The sequence below is a fragment of the Babesia bigemina genome (assembly GCF_000981445.1).
Source record: "Babesia bigemina genome assembly Bbig001, chromosome : I".
Classification (NCBI taxonomy): Eukaryota; Apicomplexa; class Aconoidasida; order Piroplasmida; family Babesiidae; genus Babesia; species Babesia bigemina.
This window is the reverse complement of record NC_027216.1, coordinates 1,955,593-1,981,501: the sequence shown is the minus strand read 5'-3', so window position 1 is coordinate 1,981,501 and position 25,909 is coordinate 1,955,593. Positions and strand designations below refer to the sequence as shown.

General features: G+C 53.6%; 13 protein-coding genes across 13 annotated transcripts; 8 read left to right on the top strand and 5 right to left on the bottom strand.

Moving 5' to 3' along the window:
- Window positions 1-287: 287 nt before the first annotated feature.
- On the top strand, window positions 288-2,655 carry BBBOND_0108900 (ADA2-like protein, putative; the record flags this gene model as incomplete). The annotated part of the gene is made up of 5 exons (XM_012911324.1): window positions 288-630; window positions 846-913; window positions 1,176-1,283; window positions 1,318-1,670; window positions 1,827-2,655. 5 exons carry the CDS (start codon window positions 288-290, stop codon window positions 2,653-2,655), a joined length of 1,701 nt encoding a protein of 566 aa, XP_012766778.1.
- A 922-nt stretch (window positions 2,656-3,577) lies between these two features.
- On the bottom strand, window positions 3,578-4,025 carry BBBOND_0108890 (hypothetical protein; the record flags this gene model as incomplete). The annotated part of the gene is made up of 2 exons (XM_012911323.1): window positions 3,578-3,888; window positions 3,947-4,025. The coding sequence occupies 2 exons, from the start codon at window positions 4,023-4,025 to the stop codon at window positions 3,578-3,580; spliced, it is 390 nt and encodes a 129-aa protein (XP_012766777.1).
- A 462-nt stretch (window positions 4,026-4,487) lies between these two features.
- On the bottom strand, window positions 4,488-4,676 carry BBBOND_0108880 (hypothetical protein; the record flags this gene model as incomplete). Its single annotated transcript, XM_012911322.1, has 1 exon — window positions 4,488-4,676. One exon carries the CDS (start codon window positions 4,674-4,676, stop codon window positions 4,488-4,490), a length of 189 nt encoding a protein of 62 aa, XP_012766776.1.
- A 596-nt stretch (window positions 4,677-5,272) lies between these two features.
- Window positions 5,273-5,452, top strand: BBBOND_0108870 (hypothetical protein; the record flags this gene model as incomplete). The annotated part of the gene is made up of 1 exon (XM_012911321.1): window positions 5,273-5,452. The coding sequence occupies one exon, from the start codon at window positions 5,273-5,275 to the stop codon at window positions 5,450-5,452; it is 180 nt and encodes a 59-aa protein (XP_012766775.1).
- Window positions 5,453-6,073: 621 nt separating this feature from the next.
- Window positions 6,074-6,424, top strand: BBBOND_0108860 (hypothetical protein; the record flags this gene model as incomplete). The annotated part of the gene is made up of 1 exon (XM_012911320.1): window positions 6,074-6,424. The coding sequence occupies one exon, from the start codon at window positions 6,074-6,076 to the stop codon at window positions 6,422-6,424; it is 351 nt and encodes a 116-aa protein (XP_012766774.1).
- Window positions 6,425-7,306: 882 nt separating this feature from the next.
- On the top strand, window positions 7,307-7,715 carry BBBOND_0108850 (hypothetical protein; the record flags this gene model as incomplete). Its single annotated transcript, XM_012911319.1, has 5 exons — window positions 7,307-7,327; window positions 7,426-7,469; window positions 7,502-7,532; window positions 7,585-7,625; window positions 7,661-7,715. 5 exons carry the CDS (start codon window positions 7,307-7,309, stop codon window positions 7,713-7,715), a joined length of 192 nt encoding a protein of 63 aa, XP_012766773.1.
- Window positions 7,716-7,854: 139 nt separating this feature from the next.
- BBBOND_0108840 (hypothetical protein) lies at window positions 7,855-8,247 on the top strand (the record flags this gene model as incomplete). Its single annotated transcript, XM_012911318.1, has 1 exon — window positions 7,855-8,247. One exon carries the CDS (start codon window positions 7,855-7,857, stop codon window positions 8,245-8,247), a length of 393 nt encoding a protein of 130 aa, XP_012766772.1.
- Window positions 8,248-10,389: 2,142 nt separating this feature from the next.
- BBBOND_0108830 (hypothetical protein) lies at window positions 10,390-10,620 on the top strand (the record flags this gene model as incomplete). The annotated part of the gene is made up of 1 exon (XM_012911317.1): window positions 10,390-10,620. The coding sequence occupies one exon, from the start codon at window positions 10,390-10,392 to the stop codon at window positions 10,618-10,620; it is 231 nt and encodes a 76-aa protein (XP_012766771.1).
- A 766-nt stretch (window positions 10,621-11,386) lies between these two features.
- BBBOND_0108820 (hypothetical protein, conserved) lies at window positions 11,387-12,889 on the top strand (the record flags this gene model as incomplete). Its single annotated transcript, XM_012911316.1, has 3 exons — window positions 11,387-11,418; window positions 11,451-11,529; window positions 11,567-12,889. 3 exons carry the CDS (start codon window positions 11,387-11,389, stop codon window positions 12,887-12,889), a joined length of 1,434 nt encoding a protein of 477 aa, XP_012766770.1.
- Window positions 12,890-13,349: 460 nt separating this feature from the next.
- Window positions 13,350-16,574, bottom strand: BBBOND_0108810 (phospholipase C gamma 1, putative; the record flags this gene model as incomplete). Its single annotated transcript, XM_012911315.1, has 1 exon — window positions 13,350-16,574. One exon carries the CDS (start codon window positions 16,572-16,574, stop codon window positions 13,350-13,352), a length of 3,225 nt encoding a protein of 1,074 aa, XP_012766769.1.
- A 908-nt stretch (window positions 16,575-17,482) lies between these two features.
- BBBOND_0108800 (WD40 repeat myosin-like protein, putative) lies at window positions 17,483-22,657 on the top strand (the record flags this gene model as incomplete). The annotated part of the gene is made up of 3 exons (XM_012911314.1): window positions 17,483-17,545; window positions 17,584-17,707; window positions 17,847-22,657. The coding sequence occupies 3 exons, from the start codon at window positions 17,483-17,485 to the stop codon at window positions 22,655-22,657; spliced, it is 4,998 nt and encodes a 1,665-aa protein (XP_012766768.1).
- A 431-nt stretch (window positions 22,658-23,088) lies between these two features.
- Window positions 23,089-24,459, bottom strand: BBBOND_0108790 (retinoblastoma A associated protein, putative; the record flags this gene model as incomplete). The annotated part of the gene is made up of 1 exon (XM_012911313.1): window positions 23,089-24,459. The coding sequence occupies one exon, from the start codon at window positions 24,457-24,459 to the stop codon at window positions 23,089-23,091; it is 1,371 nt and encodes a 456-aa protein (XP_012766767.1).
- A 446-nt stretch (window positions 24,460-24,905) lies between these two features.
- BBBOND_0108780 (hypothetical protein) lies at window positions 24,906-25,430 on the bottom strand (the record flags this gene model as incomplete). Its single annotated transcript, XM_012911312.1, has 1 exon — window positions 24,906-25,430. One exon carries the CDS (start codon window positions 25,428-25,430, stop codon window positions 24,906-24,908), a length of 525 nt encoding a protein of 174 aa, XP_012766766.1.
- Between the last annotated feature and the right edge of the window lie 479 nt (window positions 25,431-25,909).

The window sequence follows — 25,909 nt, the reverse complement described above, 5'->3', positions numbered from 1 at the left end:
GAGGGAGCAGCGACACAAAGTTAAAGACCGTATGGGCTAGCTCACATAACTAACACGGCACGATAATAGCCAGTTAAATCACACAAACAGTACACAGCTGCGTACCCTGGGCAGGGGAGCCAGATACGGCATTCTCGCGACACTACAAAAGTCGAGCGCCTGGGTAGCTTGGCAAGGAGCCGCGCCGCGAGACGACCTTATCTCAACTGCTTCCTAAATATTGGAGGAAGCGCACGCAGTGTGATTGCTAAGCAGGGACGCCAAAATGGCCGCGTGAGAGAGTTGTCATGGACGCGCCGGCAAAGCGAGGCTTCCCCCTTGCGGGAAAGGGCCGAACGGCCGAAACGCAACCGAAAGACTTGCCTAGAACGACGTTAAAGGCCTTGGGACCGTATGTTCAGTGCAACATTTGCGGGCGGCTTTGCTCCAGACGGGGACACATCAAGTGTGCCGAATGCAAATCGTTCAACTCTTGCGTGAAATGTTTTAGCCAAGGGCTTGAGAAGCCGCCTGAGGAAGCTCACAACAGTTCCTTCGTTCAACTCCCGGAGAATGAGGATGCCAAGGAGCACAAAAACTACCACAAATATACCCCAGTAGGACCGAATGACTTCGCACTCTTCACCAAAGGTAAAAACACCCACCATGCGTATCATTGCTGTGTATATTGTGTGATACAGTGTTTGTAATTTGGGGAAACTGCTCCATTTGGGATGTTAATTAGGGCACAAGCGCCTTTTATTGTGTAGAATGGCCGTGCAATGCTTTGCGTCTCATCCGATGAACATTATTGACAATGTTGTGTTCTCAACAACGCACACCGGAAGCCTTTCATTGATACGCAGACTGGAGTGCGGAGCAGGAGATTTTGCTAATTGACGGCATTGCGAAATATGGCCTTGGCAACTGGCAGGTGCGTTTGCATAACAAATATGAGCTGCGGCATACTATGTCGCTTCCATTTGCTCTGATTTTTGCGTTACATGATGCAACTTCGTGCTTGAACGTTTCGAGTGCGGTGGCATTGATCTGGATCTCTGTAGCATCTGCCATGCATGGGGGCGACTGGATGCGCAAAGCAGCTCATAAATGGAGTGATCGCTCTGTGTCAAAATGCTGTCTTATAATATAACTGTAATGGGACCATGCGTGTATGCAAAACTCATGTGGTGCAGGAAATCAGCGAGATGGTCTCGATGACCTCGGTTGGATACAAATCGTGGGAGGAGTGCCAGCAGCACTACTACAACATATACCTGAACTCGCCGACAGCGCCACTGCCGGTAAGTGTCAACTCCTCCGAGCGATATTGCGCAGGATATGACAAGCATAATACACGGTCCGAACGGGGAGCCGGTCCTAGTGCCTCCCAGCACGGTGGTGCCACCCAAAGAGGAGCCACCAAGTGGTAGGGATGCGCCCGAAAAAAACGAAAACCCCGCTGCAGTGACACAAACCAAACCCGCGAACAAGCCGCAAGTAGTCGGATACTGGCCACTTAGGGGCGATTTCGACATCGAATACGACAACGACGCGGAACTCATCCTGGCCGACATGGAATTCAGACCGGAGGACACACCTGAGCAAATCGAGCTCAAACTCAAGGTCATAGAGATATACAATTCCAAGCTGGATGAGCGCATCTATCGCAAAAAAATCATCATATCAAGGTGAGTACATTATTCCTACCAAGTATGCGGAACCATAAAAATTCGTTGGCAATGTGCCCGTGTGAAATAACACCGGATAATTTACCAAGATGGGATTAATACATCATCCTATTGCGTATATGGAATCGTTGTGTTCCACATTTCACATTCTTGCAGGGGCCTACTGGACGCCAAGGCTATGCAGCAAAAGGAGCGCCGCTGCACTGGAGAGGAAAAAGAACTGTACAACATATTGCGCCCATTCCTCAGATTCCAAACGGTGGAAGAACATGACCACACAGTGCGTCTGCTTGTGAGGGAAAGAAAGCTGCGCACCCGTCTATTCCAACTCATGATTTGGAAGGCGCTGGGTCTGGAGAAAATCGAAGACATCGCCGTACGTGACCAATGCAATGAAAATCATCTTGAGCAGAAATACGAGGAACGGATGAACAGGATAGACACGTACAAGGATCAGATGAGGCAGGATGACCCCTGCCGGAGAATAGAGCGCAGGCTGAGGAACCCGCAGGTGGACCACGAACTGAACAACCTCAACGTGAACAAGATCAAAATATCGGATTTCTTGGAGGAGAAGGAGGTGCAGTTCTGCGAGGCCCTGCAACTACCGCCTGTGGCCTACTTCCTTGCAAAGCGCGTGCTGCTCCATGAAGTTGCCTGCAACCCGTCATACACCATTGACGACATGTGCGGCGAGCTTAAAATCGATGGGACAAAACACGGTCGCATATTCGATTTGCTGCTCACGCTCGCGCCGCGAGGGCTGTCAGACTTGCCTAACCAAGTCGCGGACCTGTCCAAGGCGACCCTGGATGGCAACGGCTACCTGAGCAACAGCGGCGTGGCATCGCAGATGTCGATATTCTCGACGGGTCAGAATTTCCAGAGGCAGGCGCCCAACAAAATCAGCAACTACTTCCTACAGAGGGAGGCGGCCTGCGAGAGGACGCGCAAACAGCATAGACCAAATTCGCCGATGGGGTGAAAATAACTCACGATAGCGCAAATCCTATATTTTGTTGGGGCAGCGACTTCATTCGCTGTCCATTTAACGCCTTAATATTTCATAGTGGCGCTATTTCCTGTTGTTGCGTGGCTCGGCGGGATGATGCATTCGTTGCTACGCTAAGATATGCAGATTACCAATGCGCCTCCGCGGTTTATGGAAATGAGGCAGTTTATAACAATGGTGCAAGCTTAAATTGCTGAATTTGGATGGTGCAGCAGTCCACTTGGATGGAAGCAGCATTTATAAAAAATTATACAACATTCTGCACTCTATATATTACCATAGCTACTTAATAGGCAATAATTGTTTCATACATAGATGGATATAGGAACGGGGACAGGGCAGTTTATACGTTTACACAATGTAATATGTTTATCAGGTCGGCTATTATCTCCCTTTGCATTATGATCGTGCTCATTACTATCGAGTATTGACGTGAGAGATATGACCCGCACGTATATTACAATGCTAAAAGTCGTGCTAGATACATCTGCATATTAAGCGTCGGATGATTCTTCGATATAGGAAGCCACCTGTTTGAGACGGTCCTTGGAGAAACGGCAATATTGTCTTACTCTTAGGCTCAACGTGTTTATATCTACACTTTACGTCGTTATACATCACATTTATGGTGTATAAGTTAGGGAGTGAGTAACTAAGCCACGAATGAAGAGGCAAAATGCGAAATTGGCTGAGTGCACCCAACATCCGTGCACAATGGGGCTACACTGGCGTAGCTACACCATCACTGACCTTTAATCTTTATAATCTGTGTTGCATTACTGCGTCAGTACTAAGTACTGTATGCGCAACCGACTTCCTAAGATGAACCACCAATATTTACATTGGATGTGACATGGCTACAGTAAGGCTATGTGGACTCTGTGATACCGCCAGATTATTGGAGGTTACACTTTGACGTTGATGGCTGGTAGCCAGTTAGAGCGTGGTCTATTTGGTCGATTACTGTACCAAAGCTCATCTTATAGACTTTAGAGCAGATATAAAGGACCAAAATAAAGAGTCCGAAGAAGCCGATTGCGCCCGCAAAAGCGACGCCAATGTAAATCCCCAGCTTTCGACCACAACAATCGCATAAGCAATACCAGTATTTGCACTGTTGGCACGATTGGCGTTTACATGTTTGGCCGGTTTCACACTCACACGGCGTTATCCCCAGCGACTGACCACTACCCATTTTGACAAACCCTGCGAATCAATGAATAGATACCTCAAAACTCGAACACTCAGCCAACAAACGACACACAATGACCATACCCCAGCCCTATGCTACCATTCGCCTTTTGCTGGGGCAACCATGTTCCAACATCTCCCAACGCTCCCATGACATGAATATCCCATCTCACAGCATGTGGCAAGGCGCATGCTGATAATCAAGTGGCACGTCCATCCCAGTAGCCCAGCGTCTCCTGTCTAGGCGTATAAGCACATACTTATTAATCGGCAACGTGCTGGCAAAGCTTCATAATCTCACTTATCAGCACAGATGCGATGTTATATACCAACCTCCACTGCCCTTCGTAACACTTATGAATTCATGTTAGCTTAACAAATACTCCTGGACAAATGCCAATTCCACCACTTCGTTGATCTGCCTCTGTCCACGATACAACGCGGCTCCACGCCAATCCTTTCAGCCACTTGCATCCTTTCCAGACAGGGGCGCCTTGTAACTGGTGAGATGCATGTCGCTTCTCCCCAGCTTACCCTGCTCCACCCTCCCTTCTCCGGAGAATGTCATGGCATTGGTAGTTGCATCCAGTATAACTTTGATGCTCTATTATGCCTTATGACTGGGCACCTTTGGTCCCATCTTGAGGTCTACTCTTACGCCCGTCCCCAAGACCATAGCTTGCCCGTGCCCCCATAGCGTCGCAATTGGTTTCTCCCTCCATGACGGAGTGTACTGAGTTGGAGAGCAGACTTCCGTGGTACGTCGTAGTGAGCCTCTCCCCCCGGGCTAATGCGGGGATCATTCCCTGGCCTTGACTCTGGGTTGGCCATGTTGTCCGGCCTCCCACTTTCTTTCCACAAGTAGGGCCATATCCACTCCTTCGGGGGCACCTGCAGAAACTCGTGTTTTCAACACATGTATCGAGATTATTTCGAGCACGATGAACTGTGTTGCATTTTACATTGCCTCTGAACCTTCCGACGTACCCACCCACTAGGGGTCACCTGGGGCGCATTTAAAAGCGTCTGACGCATAAGCATACGTTATCATAGGACGCATGAAGTGTCTTATTCATGTCGCGGTAACTTAAGAAAAGTGTTCCTAACCTATTGCATTGCGTATTGTTTAGGCACCATCAAAATGATGTTATCACCGTAGCAAAAAGGAACGTGGCACAACAGTGAGAAAACGCGGCGCCAACACGATTCCTTTGCGCTATGATTAGGGCACTCACAGCGTTGTTTAAGCTCAGTGAGACATTGGTGATTGAACTAGTCAATGAGAATTGATGAGTGGCTAAGGCCGACCAATGTACCCAATATACATGACACGAAGCCATTGGGTGACTTAATTAAACGTCGCATAAATACACCGGTAGCAGTATACGGTATCTGAACCATGAGTCATTTGTCATGTAATAATGATATTATTCGAAAACCGAGGCAACTTTCTGGTGCAATTCACCCCCCCCAGCCGAAACCATTATGCACTTCAATCAGCAACTTGGACGCCAATCAAAGAAACAAGCCAGAATTGCATTTTAATCTTATGATATGCACACGGATATATTTAGGATGAATGTGCTCATTGATCACGGAGGACCTGACTAAGGCGGTGTGACAGGGTGGGTGGTGGGCGTTGTGCGTGGCGGCCCATCTTGCCGTCTCACGACTGATGTCCTGGGTTAAGGAGCGGCCTATCTACTGCGCTGAAAGACAGTATTATCGAACGATTAAATCTGTTAATAGGCTACGGCTTGGGTACTGATGGTCTAGGTGGTGGCTGACGCCAGGGCAAGCCGCCGGGGTGGCTACTGGGTGACACGGTGACAGGGAGTTTGTCGTAAGCATGGTGGTTGATAGTGATGTCTCTAGATGGCCCGTAGTGCACAGAGGCACTTCCCAACGCACAAACATCATGGCACTTATAGGCAGTGACAGAGGTGGCGTTGTCTGATGGAGGGCGTTTTAACTGCCCAACTGGTGCTGGTTGGCCTGCATGCCACAGGTGGATACAATTCACATGCGCCAACTCGGTAATATTTTGGTGGCGTTATCTGCATCTTATCGATGTAACAAGCGGTGCACTGGATGGCGGTGACTCGGTTGGTTGGAGCCCAGATGGGAGACGGCAGTGTACTTGGCTGAAATACGTGGTTCATGCCTGTAGGTTGACGACGAAAAGAGCACTAAGGGGATAATGTCGCAGTGTCAGTGTAACAGCAGCAGCGAGTCCTGCTCTGGATCGAGTTGTACGTGCTGTGCCGGGTGTTGTCCTAAATGTATAAGTAAAGATGGTTGTTCACAGTGCAAAAGCCGCATAACTGGGGAAAACAAATGCAATCCTTCGACGTGCCCGCGATGCAAGAATAAATGGTTCTGTGAATGTACGTGTTGTCCAAAGAAACATGCGTGGATTTGTATATCCATACTCATCGTTTTCATTACCGTTGTTTCATGCTACTATTTCGGTCTGCTCAACATAACCTCCCAAAAGCTGTCCAACATCCTCCCAACATCTCAACGGAGCTCCTACAGGGGACTCTCATAGGCCCGCATAGCACACGTAGCCGTGTCACAATCCACGTTAAATCACTCGCAATCCTAACACGCACTCTTATAATATATTTCTAATACGGTTAATGTATTTGGAGACTCGATCTCCTCCACATCAAATCGCATTTACGTAGTCCCTCATCACATCGTATTGCCGCTCAATCACTACTCGCTGCAGCACGTGTCGGCAAACTTGCCAAGATCACCTACCTGCAACCTTGATGGACCACCTCACCACCACTTATCTAACTCACTACCTAGCAACCCACCGCCTAACCTAATACTCACCCAAATATATTACCTAATAGCTGCTCAGCAATATGGCAGCCTCTGTAGTTTATGCATTAATATGTTAGTTGTTTGGGATGTTGAGTTGTGCGTTACCTGTGAGAGATGTCTACGGCATCTCAAGTGGCCAGTGCTGTGAAACTGGGTTATTGGTCATCAACCTAGGCAGCTGACTACGACCACATTAGGTCACTTATTTCGTCTTATATGAGTGGTTGACATGGTCTTATCCCTTGCGTCTCTACTCAGCGTAACCGGGACTGTGACGTGGTGACCACTGGACGGCGTGGTTACGTGACACTGATGGCAAAAGGGTAAATGATAAACAGATTTATCAAGTAATGTGAATCATTTTGGCATTCATTAAGACACAAATGTTACAGCAGTTGTCGGCGCCCCCAACGTTGGACTGTATGAAGGATTAAGCTGACTGGTCGCCTGGTACCGGTCAACCCGCATGCCACGGCGAGGATGGTATCAACATGCTGTCGCTTGGTTGTACTTCAGTTGTGATAGCTGCATAGTTGTGATGTGAGTGGCGGTGCACTGGACGGTCATCATCTTGCTGCTACCGTGGCGCCGATGGTAGATGCTCAGTGTCCTGGGTGAAGTGCGTGTTTATGTTGTAGGTTGGTGAGTGCTTGCATAGGTTCGTGTTCATGAGTGGTTGTTGAGTGCGTTGCTTAAGTGATTGATATATGTTAGCAGGCTGAGGGGACTGGGAGCGGCAGTGGTAGTGTTGAAGTTGGTGAGTGCGTTGCTTAAGTGATTGATATGTTCGCAGGTTGAGGGGAGTGGGAGCGGCAGCGGCAGTGGTACGTGTTGCAGTTGGTGAGTGCGTTGCTTAGGTGATTGATATGTTCGCAGGTTGAGGGGACTGGGAGCCACAGTGGTAGCTGTTGCAGTTGGTGAGTGCGTTGCTAGGTGATTGATAAGTTTGCAGGTTGAGGGGACTGGGAGGGGAAGATGAGTTGGGGGAGGGTCAAGAAGCCAGGTGATCTGTGTAAGCAGTGTGGTTATGGGTGTACACGTATGTACTCTTGTAATTGTTGTCCCTGGTGTTGTGTGGAATGTAATAAAGGTTACGACAAGTGCGATGATTGTTGGTATCATCACTTTAAGCGCACTACAGGCTCGATGCCTTTCGTCTGCAAGAATTCTATATGTGACGTCCAATGTAAAGGCAAAGAGAACAGATGTCAATGTGACTGTTGTAAACGGAAATGTAAAAATAAAGAAGTTGAAGTCTGCAAAGCTCCCGCTCCACAGCCTCTCGTTGCTTCCCCCAGTGTTGAAACCGAGACCAGTGCACAACGTGGCACCAGCGATCAAGAAAGTAACACTGACAACCGTAATTCAGAAGCCTCCACACTTTCTCCCCCTGACCCCCAAGCCATCGCCGCCGTCATCGTTGCCATCATCGTCGCCATCATCCTGCTCGACCTGTGCATCTTCCGCTTTCCGGTGGGCCGCAACATCCGCGATTTCCTCGTACGCAAGATACCCTTCTGCATCGCGTTTTACAGCTGAGCTCAGCAATTTGTCAGCGCAAACATCGTAATGAAATCCCACTGATCACGCAACTGCCAGCTGACATCTAATGTGCTAGACAGAGTCATGATTGCGGTGATGACTAATCAGAGGAGCAGTGAGGTGACCTAGCACCTGACCAGATTGATGACCTTGACGTCGACTTTAATTTCGTCAATGCGTTGTCACGTTGGATACTTGTGAGAGGTGGCTACGTCATCTCACTGTGAAGCTGGGTTATTGGCCACCTAAGTAGGCAGCTTCTGAGTGCCATGCTAGATGAGTAATTGTGTAATTGCAGGGTTACTAGTTGAGATGACAGCAATAGGATCCACCGGGTTGTGACGTGATGGCCAATGGATGACGGGGTTGTGACATTGATGGTAATAGCGCAAATGAGAAACACGATAACTAAGTAATGTGGTTCACTTAGGCACTCATTATGACAGAAATGTTACAGCAGTCTTAGGCACTGCCAACTTTGTACGGTCTGTGATGGTTGCAATTTACTGCCCATCTGGTGCCCGTTGACCTGCATGCCACGGCCAGGATGGTATCAACATGCTTTAGCTTAGTTGTACTTCAGTTGTGATAGCTGCATAGTTGTGATGTGAGTGGCGGTGCACTGGACGGTCATCATCTTGCTGCTACCGTGGCGCCGATGGTAGATGCTCAGTGTCCTGGGTGAAGTGCGTGTTTATGTTGTAGGTTGGTGAGTGCTTGCATAGGTTCGTGTTCATGAGTGGTTGTTGAGTGCGTTGCTTAAGTGATTGATATATGTTAGCAGGCTGAGGGGACTGGGAGGGACATGGGAAGATGGGCGGTTGGGACAGTTGTAAGTGTGGACATGGATGTACGCCAAAGGACTGTTATTGCTGTCGCTACTGTTGTAAGGGATGTAAACCCTATTGTTATCAGTGTCACAAATTCATTCTGCCGCGCAGAAGTGGATTTCCGTGCCATCCTTCAGGATGTAAAGGGTGTGACTTCAACACATGTGCGTGTTACTGTTGTGAATTGAGACGCCCCGTTGTCTATGTTCGTGCTTCCAACAGTCAATATCTTTCTACTTCTTCCTCCCCTGCCGACACTTCCTCAGGTTCCTCCTCTGCCCGCAGTCTTCAGCATCAAAACTCCGCTGCACAGCCTTCAACCGGCACCTCTCACTCATCTTCCTACCCCGCCCCTTACATCATCGCCGCCGTCGCACTCATCATCGTCGTCATCTGCGTCATGATCTACTTCCGCATCAAGCCGTTCCACAGGGTGCGGTATCTACTGCGCAGCTAATCACAATAACCTAACTGGCAACTGACATCTAATGTTCTACGCAAATTAATAATTGCATTGATGATCAATCACATGAGCAGCGAGGTGACCATAACCCCCGCCCCTTACATCATCGCCGCCGTCGCCGTCATCCTTTTTTGCTATTGCTTGACGGCTTGTGGCTTATGCATCGTAAAGACACACAGAGAATGGTGCTTGAAATAAGGAGTTTGAGAACGGGTGCAAAACCTGCACCTCACGCACCGCCCATCCCTCTACGATACCACAGCCTCACCCAACCAGCAAGCATTTAGTCTACGCAAATCTGCTGATATGGCGCCGTGCTAGTTAATTTGTTGGGGTTGGTGACCTCATCTCTAGAAAAAAGTGGAACTGATCGGATGGTAATCCAGCTGGTTACCTGATGGGTGATGCACCATGTGACGTGACGGGCCATCATTTACGTGACCAGTGTTATGTGAGTATGATGGCGTTAGTAGTGGCAACATTGTAGTAACCAGTACAATGGCAATCACGTGCCGCAGCTCAGCCAGGCGCTCAGTGCTGCATCCATATATTGGAACGAAGCAGATTATAGGTGGGGTTGCTGCAGTGGTCTGGGATAATGTACATTGAAGTGCCGTCCCTTCTTCACTTGTTATGGAAGTACCAACATAATGCATGCTGGTAGTGGAACGGATGGTTTGTCAGCGTTGTGAGGTCTGCAATCACGGCTGCCCCAGCACAACGTGGATGGCATGGTAGGGGTAGGGGTATGGTCATCGTATACCTTCAGCTGGTTGAGGGTGTTTGACAGTTAAGGTGCGTTGTTCATTGCTGTGCAGGATTGATTGTCAAGTGAGTTGGGAGAAGATGGGAAACACGTGTGCTTGTTCTGCATCGTCTGCCAGCAGTGGTGCGGGCCAGGGCCAGGGCGAGTGCAAAATGAATTGCAAAATGTCTATTTTAATTGGCGTTTTAATAGGCGTTGTTTGCTCGTTCTTAATATTCGCCATATGTTTCAACGTCGGGCTTTTGGCATTGGAAACGGACGTGTTCTCCAATATGTTCCGAAAATCTCCAAGCCTTCCATCCAACAAATAACCACGGGTAACCAAGTCCACATAGTCCCACAGTAGCCATGTCACATCCGATGTCAATGTGGTGTTGCCTGTGATCAAACAGATTGGGCATATGCCTAGCAGGAGTAATTCAGAAACAGTTCCCGTAACTTAAGTATTTATAAATAAGCATTCTCTTCATATTGGCCGTTGCTAAACATGGGTAGGTTCACGTTACGTCGGCAGTACGCGCATGTGATATCTAAGTTGGCAAATGATGTTTTATACATCAGATAGATTAGGTTTAAGAGCAACACCTTGACTCAGACTGGTCAACCGAAAAAGTCCACGCGTCTCCACACAATGTCACTGCATGTGACGTGATATAAGAATCATCATTTTCCTACAGACACACACAAGCAACCATTTGCATTCTACACACTACGCTATGGCACTGCGACTGTTGTATGTTTGCGGTCAATTGCGGGGAAAAGTGCGGAAGATCATACACACACCCCTGTCTCATGCAGATGTGTAACACACTGCGATATCCTCACCAAAACAAAACTTATAATGTGCAGATTTCGCATGATATGCGTTCTCTAGATCGCGCTGTGACAAGATGGGTGCACAGTATTCTCGGGGGTACCCTTATATAATGGGTGTTAAGGACGGCAATCTGAGCCGTTGCATCAAATGTGTAGCACTTGTCTTGTCTACTGCATTAATACCCGCCGCTTGCACTCCAGATGATTACGTGCGCACGGTATCAGCTGAGTACGTGGGAGAACAGGGGATCTCGGACACGTATGCGTCACTTGATTCGGATTCCAGGGAGTAAGTGTTCACGTCGTAGAAGGCATCCCTTTACAGGAAGGTTCGAAACCACTTTATAAACGCCATACCTGAAGAAATAGCGACACATCCTGGAATTTCTGCAGCAGTTGTGGACGTATGTTATATGAAATAAGCCCCTCACCCAGCGTCAGATTGCCGAGTACAACCGCCTGGCCCGCATGCGAGGATTCAGAGAAATAAACAGCAATTCTGAGATGGCGTACCTCATTTATACTCATCGCGACATTTACAAGTCACTCAAGTTCCACCCGGAGCGCCATCGGGCACGTTGGGACACCGTTCGCTTTGCTGTAGACAGGGTCCTGCAAAAGCGCATGTTCAGAATCGGTCTTGGTGACGGCTCGCCAGGTTCAACGCATTATACATGTGAATTCGACTACTCGCTAACTCCGCTGCACGACCTGACAACGAACGTGTACGACGAGGTGGGCAAGCTCTCCCTGTACCTAGACCTACGTAAGAAGTACGCTGACACATCGAAACAATACGATGTGCTGTCTTTGGCGAACGCTACGCCTGATTTTGTCGTTTTGGGTTATCGGAGGTGCATAAACTACGAGGAAGACTTGACAGTGCTCGTTCACCGTACTCGTGGTTCGTGGGTACAAATCGCCTCCTTGCTGACCATAAAAATTACGAAACGAGACATCGGCATACAGTTTACGTTGGACAAAGACACATCTGTATACAAATCATGCCACGCGTGTTTGAGCTCCAAGGCTGAGAGTGTCGGATTCCTGCATGACGAGTGGCGTGACTGCTGTGTAGCTCCAGAGATGCTGGATACCCACGCCCGATTGACATTCGAGGATTACCTGTGGGAGCATCACAATGTGTACGCCAACGGAATGCATCCATATCAACAGTCTGTGTTACTACTGGCCTGTGGAGCTGTGCACCACTCCTCGTATTCGATGGAGCACAAGGCGGGAAGTCCACCTGACACCAATGAGGGATTGGATACGTATTTAGGCAATGATGTTGTGGGCCCATATCTGTCCTTGATGAAGCGTATGATTGTTCCTAGATCCATGAGTGAAAGCGCACTCCCCGAGGCTCTTCGCGGTAAAGAGGTCACTCGTGTGGATTATCTGCTGGGATTATGGCTCGCGTACGTCAGTTCGGTGCAGAAACTACGAAAGGAGTTGTCTGCAGTGCGGTTTGAGGATTACGCCGAGTGCATGACTACAGACGCTCTGGTGACCTATCAGCAAAAAGCAATGGTCATGTCGCTAACGATAATAGCAGTGATCAGCCTGGTATCGGCACTTATCAGCGGATACAGATTCAAGTCAAAGCAACGGCAAGCCAGGCTGGAAATAGCCAAACAGGAACACGTATTACACCCTGAGACCCCACGGTTCTACGGTGCGACCGACGTGGATACCGATAGCGTTCCGGAAAACAACAACCTTCGTCGGACGCCTACATGGACAGAAGTGCCTGGCAATTGATTTGGAACGGCTATTGACATTGTACACTACTGGACAACTGAGAAGCCGATGGCATCTCAAGAACAGGCCCTCACGAATGGGATGGCAATAAGGCGCTTCGCTGCTATTGAAGTCTCATGACACACGCACACACATACAATCGTATAGGCTCGCTTCCACCCCAGATATGTGCAGATTTAATCTGCATGATAAGTGTACCCTTGGCACATCCTTTGGGGCTCCGCAACACAGGGATCACGGCAACAAAAATTCCCAGCTCACAGAAGTGGGCGCCCGGCATCAACATCTAACGTACTCAGTCACAACACCAACACGATTCTTTTTTTTGCCATGAGGTGAATAATACGGCCCATGGCAATTGGAGCTGGGTAACGGTAACCCCTCTAACAGCTATTACAACAACATAGATACAATTAAACTGTGTTTATTTGCGCCGTGCGCTACATACGGAACACAACAGTCAGTCGATATACTCAATATCGATGTGCAGCAAGAGGCCGCAGCAGTCGATTTCAATGAAACGCTGGTCGAGCAGCTGCACCCACCTGATCCCCGGTCGGATGCGGTTGATGGGCAGCGCAGACTGCGCAATGAGCTGCGCACCCATGTTGTCGTAGTGCTTGACTGTGAGGAGCAGGATGGAGAGGTTGGGTCGCTTCACAACGAACTCGAATGGCGGCGAGGTGTCCGCCCATACCGGATTGAACCCGTTGTAGCTTACAATGTCAGTTCGCTGCACGCGCTCATTTTCACCCACCACCGCAACCTCTACAAACGGACAGCATGGATCAGCCCGCGAGGCAACGATGCTTGACGACCTCTGGATCAAATTGTTAGTATCGCTGCTATCCGCGCCATCGCTCTTGAGGCTATCCTCCGCTGGGGACCAGTATTCGCGCCGTTCCCGTCTCACATTTCGCTTATTCTTTCGGGGCTTGCCGATCTCCGCCGCTACCTTGTCCATGTCGACCTCCACTCCGCCTTGCTGTATGGAGTACAACACATTCCCCAATGCGTTGGCAAAGTTGGTTTGCTCGAGTCCTTCGTTTGGCGGTGAAAGCTGTGACGCGGACAGAACGTGTATCTTGAGCCTTATCGGCTTGTGGCAGAAGTAGTCCGTACACTCGTCCTGGCGGAAGGTGACGGGCCGCAGCTCCGGCGGTTTCAGCACATACCCGAAACTCTGGTTGAACTTCCCGTAGTTGATCAGCATGGACCTGTCGCACGACTGGTAGTTCATGGCCACGCAGTGCACGCCCGCCGCCCAGGCATTCAGCGGGCAGAAGTTGGTGCTGGATAGCCTGGTGCCCGACGGGAATACCCTCAGCATCGATATATCCGCCAGCTTTATCACGAACTCCGAGTCCGCAGATATTTTGGCGAATTTCCCCTCGTTCATACTGTACATGTCGTTACGCTTGGCGTGTGAGATGTTGTCCGGCGTGACCTCGGAAATCCTGAATCCGTGGAGGGCCACCACCGACATCCATTCGCCGTCCAACTTCGCATTCTTCACCGCGGGGTCCGTGTGCATCTTCCCCTTGATGATGAACTTCGAGAGCAGGCAACCGATGGGCACCGACGCGACGTGATCCACTGGGTCATTGGGGTGTGGCACGTATAGGTTGTCACCCAGTATCTCCTTGCAGAGTTGGGCAGTCTTGGCCTTGCATTCTTCGCTGCCCGTCATCTGCATTGAGAGTATGACAGGCAGCTTGGATGTGCTGAATGCAGTCTCTTTACAGGCGAGTAGCGCCTCCCTGAGCGTGATCGAGCCGGTGAGCTGGCAATTTTTCCAGGAGTGGCAGAGCATGGGCTCGCCGTTAGCGCCATCTTGGCAGTCGAGTTCGATGCAACGGCATCCCCTAATCAGCGCATCCGCGAGCGCCCCGGCGGTGGCCGCCCCGCCCACCTGGCTCCCTGCAAGGTACGTGTTGTGGGAACTTGCGATCCAGAACGAGGTCAGCGGGTACTGCAGCATGTGCGCTATTTCCTCCGCGTCCTGCGGCATTGCCGCGGTGTTAAACTTCTGGGAAAGCGACCAGTGGAACCCCATGATTGTGAGCATTTTGACCGGTATGGACTGTCCGGGTGCTGCCCTCATGCAGCACCCCTGGCTGTACTTCGTTTCCACGAATTTTGCCGCCGTGAATGGCGGTTTGGCATCCTTTTCTACTATACCTAAGAGGTTTTCCGTAGTTTCCGCCCCGTTGGCCCCCTGTACATTCTGCAAGAACCTTTGGTATTGATCGTTCTCTATGGGCCTCAGAGGGTCGACTTCATTTTCCATCCAGTTGCCCCGCTTGGGAGCGCCCGAAGACGCCCACACAGCCGCCGACGAATCCGCGTCCAATAGCCCATCCACGTCACGCGCTCTCCTGAACCGTTGCCAACCTTTCAAGAAGTTGCTTTTCTTCTTTTCCTTGGCCAACGGGCCACTACCTTCACCAATACAAACATTATCTCCGTTTTCCGCATTGTTATCTTTCTTAGCTTGACTACCATTCAGCGATTTCCCGTGATTTTGCTGTGGCGTGTTATTGCTGAGGCTGCGCGCCACCCGAGACGGCCTCCGTTGGTCGGGATAATCTTCCGGCCCCAAGACGTTGGCCACGATGGAGTAGTGCTTTACGACATCGAACATCAACTTAATGACCTCATCTTGCGACATATAGTCGTCTAATACAAAGATCGCCTTCTTCGACGACTCGATGTCCGCGTCCATCGCCTCAAGGTGGTAGGCGCAATCCGCCACAAACCTCACGAGGTTGTCGACGTCGTCGTAATCGGACTTGATGAGGCCGTGTATGAGTTTGTGCAGCCACGACTCGCGGGTTGCCAGTATATCTTTGACCACGGCAATCACGGGCTCCACCACGTCGCTGCGCTTCACGATGTTAAGGTCGGTGAGCTTTTGCACCACCTCGTCGACCGTGCTGGGCATATCTTTTCCTTCCTGTCCGCGACTGCGTTTATTTGCAGCAACGAGTTCTGCCAGCGAATTTCCTTTCCTCGCTAGCTCCTGCTCGATGGTCTTGGACTGGAAGGTGGGTATGCCGTCGGGTTCGCGGGCGGCGAACCAGGTTGCGATTTTGTTGGAGTTTGCTATCCAGGCGCGCGCATACACATCGCGAGCGTGGCGCGCGATGTGGTACAGCCCGGAGATCCATAGCAGCGCGTGTCTCGGGGTCGCAGCCGCCAGCCGCAGCGAGAATGCCCCGGAGAGGACGAACACCAGCTTTTCCTTGGCATCCGGCTTGGTCTTGTTGTCGAAGCTCGATATCTCGTCTCCGCGCCTGATAGTGTCGAGCCCGCACAGCGCGAACACGGTCTCATTGGGGTGCTTCCGCCACGAGTCCCATCGGAGGAAGAAGGTTCCGCATACGCACGAGACCCAGAAGTAGCGCTCGTGTGAGCGCGAAGACGGCTGCACTGCGAGGTAGCTGGCGTTGTTTTCGGCGGCCTCCTGCGTTTGCGGTTTGGCACCGCGTCCTTGCTTTTTCGTCGTCAGCGGCTGCCCGCGCCTCCACTTCCGAAGGAGGTCGCCCGCAAGCACACACTCGATCGCTTCCACGACCGGTACCGCTACTATTTCGTCGTACAGGACATCGCTGATGTACGGGGACGCATAGGTGCTGCCAGCGGCAAGTTCCTTCATCCAGTTTTCATTAAGATTCTGCGTCATCGTCTGGCACGTGCTTCTGCTGCTGACATGCCAGTCACGACGGCCATATTGGCATTGGTACAGTCAGTTTTCCAAATTTCCGGCCATGTTGCCGAGGCGACTTTGGATCATACACGCTGCAACTACCGTTTGTCTAGGGTCTCCGAAACCGCGGGCGTCGCCGCTACGCTTCACGATATGCACACATTGCCGAAACGCGACAGGAGCAAGCTCCCTGAGCATCGATAGCGCCGCAACTAATCGAGGGGCGTAGGCAACGTCACCACAGACGTCGATGGCGGGCAGGGCCGTCCGATGTGCAGCCCACCCTGCGATGCAACACAGTCGCGCCAGTTATGGACGGCGCTGAACAAAAACCCCTTTGGCCAAATTTTCAGCGTCGCCTCGACAAAAATGCCGCTCACGAGACAATACAACGATCCGCCAGCAAGTTGCGGGGATTCCAACACCGTCGCCAAATTTACACAGTAAACATTTGCACTCTATGTTTATGGGCAGTTGTTAATTTTGAGTGACCATGCCCACAGCGTATGCTGTTTTTCGTCGTGTCACAACATTATACAGTGGATCTTAAAGCTAAAATTCGGGCCCTCGGCGTAGCGCTAGTGGTCTAGGGGTAAGATCCAACCCTCCCAAGGTTGGGGCCCGGGTTCGAGTCCCGGCTAGCGCATTTTATAATTCCACCGGAAGCTGCCGTGTCTTTTTTTATCGCTAAAACAGTGCGGTAGACGACTGCATTGCCCGTGCAGTCGCGTCTGCCCGTGTTAGGCGAAATTTCCATCTGCACGTGGGACCCCTGTGTATGTCCAGCGTCGTGCATTCGATCGGGTTGCAGCGCCCGGCCGTACACATCACCCGTACAATCGCACCCACAGCCATATAGAGTATCCTGGGATAAATGTGTCAGAATGGCGGAGATTGCGTCGTCCATGGCCGTGGGCACGCACCTCTTCGTTAGCTCGGAGACGGAGGTATGTGTTGGCATCCGCGCGGCTGATGTGCTGCGCAGGTCTGGCAGGAGGCCGTCGTGGACAGCATCAGCGATGGGAAGGTGTTCGTGCGCGTGAAGGGAGCGGAGCCTGGCGAGCTCGTGGAGCTGAAGGGCGGAAATAAGTACCACCCTCACACCGAAGGTTGGTTTGCTTGTTCATGCGGCATTTAGGCGGCGATTGGTGCCATTTTGGCTGCGTATATGCGTGGTGTGTGGTATTTTGCCATGGGTGTGTATGGGCCGCCGCCGTGTCCCTGTGTTGACCCTGCACATTGCAACAGATCGGTTCAACACCCCAAGCGGCTACCCGGATGACCTTTGTAACCTGACGTATTTGCACGAGGCGTCGGTGCTGCACGCGCTGGACTGCCGTTTCTCCGTGGACGACATTTACACGTTGACCGGGAAGATTCTCATCGCCGTTAACCCGTTCAAGACGATAAAGGGCCTGTACGACGATGAGACTATCGTCCGCTACCTCGAGCTGCGCGACCATGGTGTCCCGCACGTGTTCGGAGTGGCGAGGGATGCGTACAACAACATGACTAAGAATGAGCAGTCGCAGACGATCCTCATCAGCGGCGAGTCCGGCGCCGGCAAGACCGAGTCCACGAAGTTCGCGATGAAGTTTTTGGCCATCGCAGGCGCCGAGAGCATGGAAAAGAAGTCGCCGGCTGAGGTGAAGGTGCTTGAATCCAACCCGCTGCTGGAGTCGTTCGGTAACGCGTCTACCGTGAGGAACGCGAACAGTTCGCGTTTCGGCAAGTTCATCGAGCTGCAGTACCGCAAGGAAAGCCCTATAAAGGCCAGGCTGGTGGGCGCGCGCATCGAGACGTACCTGCTGGAGAAGGTCCGCATCTGCCAGCAGCAGGATGGTGAGCGCAACTACCACATCTTCCACCAGCTCACCGCGGCCGCCACCCGCGGCGACAAATACTCGTTCGCTCATCCCGAATCGTCGGGAGCGCAATCTGGGACGCCGTGGGAGTTCGATTTGGCTGCGTTCCGTGGCTCCTTCCGCATCGTGCCGGCGGACTCCGAGCGCGACTTCGACCTGCCCACGTTCGATGAGACGCTCGCTGCGCTGCGCACCGTCGGGTTCAGTCAGGAGCAGGTGCGCGTGGTGTTCGACATCGTGGCGACCGTGCTGCACCTGAGCAACATCGAGTTCGTGGAGAAAGGCAGCGAGGGCGCGATGATCAGCAACATGGAGGCGGGTCACTGCCAGACGGTGACCACCTTGCTGAACGTGGACAGCGTGTCGCTGATGAACGCGCTGATGACGCGCACCATCAAGACCGCGAACGAGATGTACACGAAGCCGCTGCGCGTCGATGAGGCGTGCGACGTCAGGGACGCCATCGCGAAGAACGTGTACAGCATGCTGTTCGACCACCTGGTGGAGCGCGTGAACGAGTCGATCGGCTACGTGCCCGACGCGAATCTGACGACTGGCATTTTGGATATCTTCGGTTTCGAGTGCTTCAAGCACAACTCGTTCGAGCAGCTGTGCATCAACTTCACCAACGAGACTCTGCAGAACTTCTTCAACAACTTCGTGTTCCGCTGCGAGGAGGAGCTGTACTCCGCTGAGGGCATCTCGTGGAACGCGCTCGACTTCCCCGACAACTCCGACTGCGTTGACCTGTTCAAGAGCCGGCCGTACGGCCTGTTCGCCATGATCGACGAGGAGTGCAACCTGCCCGGCGGGCGCGACCAGTCGCTCTGCAACAAGGTGGTGCAGCGCCACTCCAACAACGCGCGTTTCGCGAAGGTGAAGCTCGACCAGAGCAGCTTCGTGGTCAACCACTTCGCCGGCGCCGTGCAGTACAAGATCGACGGCTTCCTGGAGAAGAACAAGGACCAGCTGTCGAATGACGCGGTGTCGTTCATTCTGTCGACCAAGATCGACGAGATGCGCAGCATATTCCAGTCGTACATCGACAAGAAGGCCTCCACCGTTCGCGCCGGCGGTCGTGCCGGCGGCGTCACGAAGCAGAAGACCATCTGCACCCAGTTCTCTGGCCAGCTGGACTCGCTGATGACCAAGATCGGCGCCACCAACCCGCACTTCATCAGGTGCATAAAGCCCAGCCCGGAGTGCCGGCCGAACCACTTCGACCGGAAGACGGTGGACTCGCAACTGCGCTGCAGCGGTATGCTGCAGGTGGTGCAGGTGTCCCGTGCCGGGTACCCGGTCCGCTTCCCGCACGCCGAGCTGTTCCACAGCTTCCGCTACCTGCTGGAGGCGAAGGAGGCCGAGTCCGCCCTTAATATCGAGGACAAGCGCAAGCAGGGCGAGTTCGTGCTCGACATCCTCGTGACCCGCTACATGACCTCGAAGCCGCCCGAGGAGGGTTCGCTCGCGATCGGCAAGACTCTGATCTTCATGAAGAACGGCCCGTACGAGCAGGTGTGCCTGGCCATGCAGAGCCTGCGTAACAGCCGCGCCATCGTCATCCAGGCCCGCGTGCGCCGCAACATCCAGCGCAGGCGTTATTTGGAGGCGCTGTGGAGCATCCGCACCTTCCAGATCTGGGTGCGCTACAAGATAAAGAAGCTGCAGCGCCAGAGGGCGATCCGCACCCAGGCGATCCTGCTCATCCAGAGCATGTACCGCATGTACGTGCAGCGCAAGCTGATGCGCGAGCTGCGGGACAAGGTGTCGCGTCTGCAGTCGCTGTGGCGCTCAGTCAACTCGCGCGTGCAGACCGAGGAGAAGCGCATCCACACCATGGCGACTAAGCTGCAGGCTGCGTGGAAGGGTTACAAGTGCCGGTGCTACTACCTGGAGCTGCGCAGCGCCACGATCAAGGCGCAGCTGCGTTGGCGTTCCATCTGCGCGAGGCGTACGCTGCGGTCGCTGCGCATGGAGGCCAAGGACCTCGGTAACGTGATCAAGCGCGCTCAGGCGCTCGAGGAGGACCTGAAGAAGGAGAAGGCCATGCGCGCGGACGCTGAGGCGAGGGTGCTGCAGCTCACCGCGAAGCTGTCGACCATCGAGAAATCGCTTGAGGAGCTCAAGGGCCGCGTCGAGAGCCTGACTAAGGAGCGCGACGGGCTGGCCGAGCGGTTGCACGAGGCGGAAACCAACACGCAGAAGGCCCAGACCGACCTGCGCATGATTAAGGAGTTCGTCAGCAAGGAGGCGGTCTCCAGCAGCCAGTCCGACTGGCTGAGCAACGTGCTCGGCGGCCAGGGCGGCGACAAGGCCCCTGGCGACTCCAGCGCCGCTGCCGCCGCTCCTCGCACCGGCAGCATAAAGTCGGATAAACCATCCGGCCGCTCCATCCGTTCCCCGCCCGGCACGCGCACTAGGTCAATCGAGCAAACCGCGGATATAGTGCTATGCGGCCCTCCCGGCTGCGGCAAGACGCGTCTCCTGGAGATGGCGCTGATTAAGAAGGGCGACGACAAGAACCTGGAGCTGCTGCGCAGCGCTGATGAGGCGCGTTCACGCAAGCGCAGGGTGGCGCCCGCTGTGTTTGACTTCGCGGTCAACCCGGGCCATCCGATTTCAGTCACCGAGATCCCCGGGTCCTACTTCGACAGCGACGAGGCCCGCACGATCCTGCGTAACGCCCACCTGGTCGCGATTTGCTTCGACCCCGGCAACCAGCAGACCTACGAGGACGCTCGCGTGATCGTGAAAATGCTGAAGCAGCTGGTGGACTGCAAGAACACGAGGATCTGCCTCGTGCAGAACGACTACATCATTCTGGAGTCCGCGCGTCCCATCGTGTGCGACATAAACCAGGTGCAGACGTTCGCCGTGGAGAACGAGCTGCTGTACATGCGCATCCGCGACCTGATGGAGTTCGTGGAGCAGGTGACGGCGTACGTCGAGGGGAAGCGTGGCCAGCGCGCGGCTGGCGCGAACGACGGTTCCAAGTCCGGCAGGACGCCTAACCGGGGCGCGTTGTCGCTGTTCTACGAGAAGTTCCGAAACTTCTGGGCAGGCGTGAACTACTCTGGCTTCCAGAACAAGCTGCTGGTCCCCACTCTGGTCGCCCAGGAGGGCTACAAGCTGCCGCCGCTGTCGCTGAAGCGCGTTGCTGCCATCTACAACTACACCGCGGCGGTGACGTGCCTGGCGTTCCGCCCCGAGGACCCCAGCGACCCGTACATTGTGCTCGCCGTGGGTCGTCGCGACGGCACCATCAACCTGTACCACTGCTTCCGCACGGAGACGGAGCTGCTGGCGCTGAATTCCGCGAACTTCGACGAGTCCGAGCCGCACCCCGTGAACGACAACGTGATGATCACCGAGTCGTTCACGCTGGCGATCCACACTAAGGCTGTGACGTGCATGTGCTTCTCCAAGGTCGAGGTCAACGAGCTGGTCACCACCTCTGTGGACTGCACCATCCGCGCGTGGAACGTGATGACCGGCCAGCTGATAAAGGTGTTCAACGACTCCGACCCCGGTCTGGCGGTGATGTTCCACCCCGTGGACCCCACCCTGTTCATCTGCTGCAACGCCAACCCTACCATGCGCATCATCCACTACAACCAGGGCACCGTGCTGCAGAAGATCCGCACCAAGAGCGAGCTGCGCTGCCTGGTGTTCGACGACACGCGGTTCAACTGCATCGCCGGCAACGAGCGCGGCGCCATCTGCATCTACGAGGCGCAGGCGGACCTGCACCTGAAGCTGTCGACCACGAAGTCGATATCGCGTGGCCCTGTGACCTGCGTGAACTTCGTGCCGTCGCCGTCGCCCGACGTGCCGCCGTGCATCATCGCGAACGTGTGCAGTGGCCAGATCACGATCCTCAACTGCCTGTATGAGGGTTCGTCCGGCAAGATCTCCGAGATCACGTACCGCTACACCGTCAACAACGCGCACGTTGCGCTGCCCGTGCGTTCGTGCTACTCGCGCTTCGGCGGTGGGTGGTGCATCTCCGGGTCCGAGGATCGCAACCTGCTGATTTTCTCGCTGCTCGAGGAGAACATGCCGTACACCGTGTCGTTCCACCAGGGTCCTGTGGTGGCGGTGGCGGTCAACCGTCTGGACACGCTGCTGGTCACTTCGGACTCCAAGGGTTCGGTGGCCTTCTGGCGCCGCGTGTTAGTCTCCAGCAAGGCCTGACGCCGGCTGTTTGTGGGCCCCGACATGACTGCTAGCGACTCGCCCCTTGAATTTTAGTATACTTTTTGATGGCCGTTCAGCTATCCGCTTATCGTTGCTTTACATTGCGGCTGTGTATGCGCCACGCATTCCATGTTTTCGGCGTACCTGTGTTGTGCGGCATTTCCTCAAGACGTGGCGCATGTTGACCAGCCCAAGTTTGACGCAAAAACTCCCAAGTGATGACCCAACACCAGCATACGTATGTGCGACCTCCAAAGTGCAAATCACAGACGGTTTCACGACGCAACTATGGCTACGTTCCACCCACTACATCATGTATATCACTGTTAGTCGGCACTCATCGTCCGCACTTTTCCAGTCGCACGCACCACAAAATAAGCAAAACATTCAAGCACACACGAACGGAGTGTATAGAATGCGATTAAGGTTCACAGTTCCGTGAAGTTTGGGGTGTAACAGTGGAAGGCATTGTCCGCCCCTACGCTGGCCAGGGTGAAGCCGTTCTTCATGGAGGCTGCCTTGAGCCACGACAGGTCCGATACAGGCCCCCGATGCCCCGCGTGTATGAAGCGCAGGTTGTCCTCCGTGGATATCTCCCAGATGCAGACGTGCTGGTCCTCGGAGGCGGAGGCCAGCATGCCGGCGGCCGCCGGGCAGAACTCGACCTGCGTGACCGACTTGGTGTGGTGGCTCAGCCACAGCATGGCCTCCTTGGGCTGCCTAATATCCCAGACACACACGGTTCCGTCGGACTCGCCCGTTGCGACGATGTTGTCGTTGAATGTGTTGAAGCTCAGGCAGTTGACCTCCGCCTCGCTCTTGAGCTCGACCTGCGCGTTCCCGGCGCTGTTGTCCGTGCGCATGTCGAAAAGCCTGGCGACGTAGTCGTCCGAGACTGCCATGTAGAGCTGCTTGCGAGTCGGCATCACTTGTACGTCGTTGAACGGCGAGTCCTTCATCTCGAACCGCGTGAGCGGGCGCACGCACTTGGTGCCTTCAACGTACCTACCCGTGTCCTCCACGGCCTGAGAGGGGGCGTTCGGATCCCACAAGCACACGGATCCATCTGTCGCAACAGATACGATTTTGTTATCGTCGGCCCAGCTGACGCCAAACCCGTCGGCGGAGTGCCCTCCGGTGAGCACCAGCTGCGGCGCCGCCCTGGAGGTGATCCGCGGCGTGGACGGGTGCCGCGAGTAGTCGAATAGCAGCAGGTCACCGAATGAGGTGTGCGTGACGAAGTGGAACTGGTTCGTTGGCGAATGCAGGATGCGGTTGACCTCGCCGGGGTGGACGAGGTTCGCCTTGATGTCGAGCGCCGGCAGGGGGTGCCCCAAAACCGCCAGCCTGTGCGTCTTGTGGTAGCTGAAGAACCCGTTGAAGTTCTCGCAGCAGGTCAGATTGGAGCGTACCCCTGCGACGGGCATCTTGATCTCGCCGACCACGGCGTACTCCACGTCGCTGTTGGACGTGTGCGTGCCGAATAGCACCTTGTGCGCCGTTATGCCGTTGCGGCTCTTGTATACCGCGTCCGCCACGAAGTCCACCACCAGCGAGGGCCAGTCCAGGCGGTGAACCAACAGCGCGTCGTAGAGGAAGGGGGCGTTCCTGCGCCATACGTAGTAGTCGTCGTACTCCTCCTCAGGCGGCTCTCCTGGGAAGTCCGCAGGCATCCCGGGCATGGGAACGCTCTCCGAGAAGGCGGGCGTGCGATTGGCGAAGGTTACGGTGCCCTGAGGCGCCGGGTAGCGCCTCTTAATCTTGCACTGGGCATTGCCCTTTATGATGACGGATTCCATCTCCAAAACTCCAATTCCGACCGGCAAATGCTCTCAGATCGTATACACACCGGAATCGCGCTACAATTCCGCGATTTGCGCGCGTCAGCGCCGCTCCGAAGCGGGGTTTTGGCGTCGTTCACTCACTGTGTAACACCCCGATGGCGGCCAGAGAGCCCGCACTAACCACGGCGTTGAGCGGCATATGTTTGTGTGTAATGTTCTCTGCGGTAGAGGCGAGTTGTGTGCCGTCCCTGACGCAGGCGAGCTCCGCTCAGCGGCACCACCCGCCGGCGTCGTTGGGCTATGAACGGCGCCGCAACTCGCGACTGCGCGCCTGGTAGGTGAAATGTATTATCAGAATATTGTTACAACATGAATCTCAGAAGCGGCGTAATTCGTGGTGGAATCACGCCCCGTAGACAGGGGTGTGCCTTCTGTCTAACATTTCGCTGATACGACTGCTTCTATGCTATTCGGTCCGTCAGCTGCGTCGCCGCTCCCGTGCGCCTCAGTACGTAATCCAGCCAGATGTCGTAAATACGTGTGCGTAGCGAGCGTATGCGCATCTCGGCTCTACGACGAAGGATGTTGACGTATGCGTCCATTGGTAGGAACTTGGGGTAGCGGTCCCGTATCGGAGGCATAAGGATGAGATTCAAGTAGCTGTCAATCGCCAAAAAGATCGAGTCGTGGGTTTGACCTGAGGAATTCACGCACTCACGGACACCCGCGATTATGTATTGCAAAGCCTCAATGATGATTCCCTGGTCGTATTTAATGTCCTTCGCGTACGCTTGCAGCTCGTCCATAATGGCGTGAATGCGCGCCACATCTTCCGGCAGTAACCTGACAGGGCCTGGTTGTTGCACGAATGCTTCTGATTTCCTCGTCGGATACGTGTAGTTAGACCCGGCCTCTGCCACCTTCGCCGTTCTCAACAGCGCAAAGAGTGAGAGCCATGTGGCCCCCGCAAAAAATATGTAATCCATTGCTAACTTCAATTACAGAGGCTACCGCTGCAACTTAACTTCACGAACGGTTGAAGCCGGTCGTGTTGGACAGCTGCATCAGTCGGTGGAAGGTCGCCCGATGACGGTTGGGCGTACACGGCCTAATCGTGTCAAGCCTTGAGCGGTGGTTGTGGTTGAGCGTCTTTTCGAAATCTTTTGCGAGCCTAACAATATTGTATAATAACCGCCGCGATGCGGACAGCCAACTAGCACGTCTGGGATCCACGCATGTGGAGGCGCACCTGGGTACTCGGGGATACAACAGAATCCTGTCTCGGGGGTGCCACCAGCGTCAGCCGTGCATGCGGAGCAGCGTCTAGACATCCCAGCAGCCTGTGCACGTACAGCCAAGCCGCCAAAAATGGCTAGTTGAGTTGTACGTGCTCTGAAAATTCCACGCTGACCCTGCATGCGGTTCACTGGTATATTTAAAGGGTCTAAGACTGTCAAATGATTTC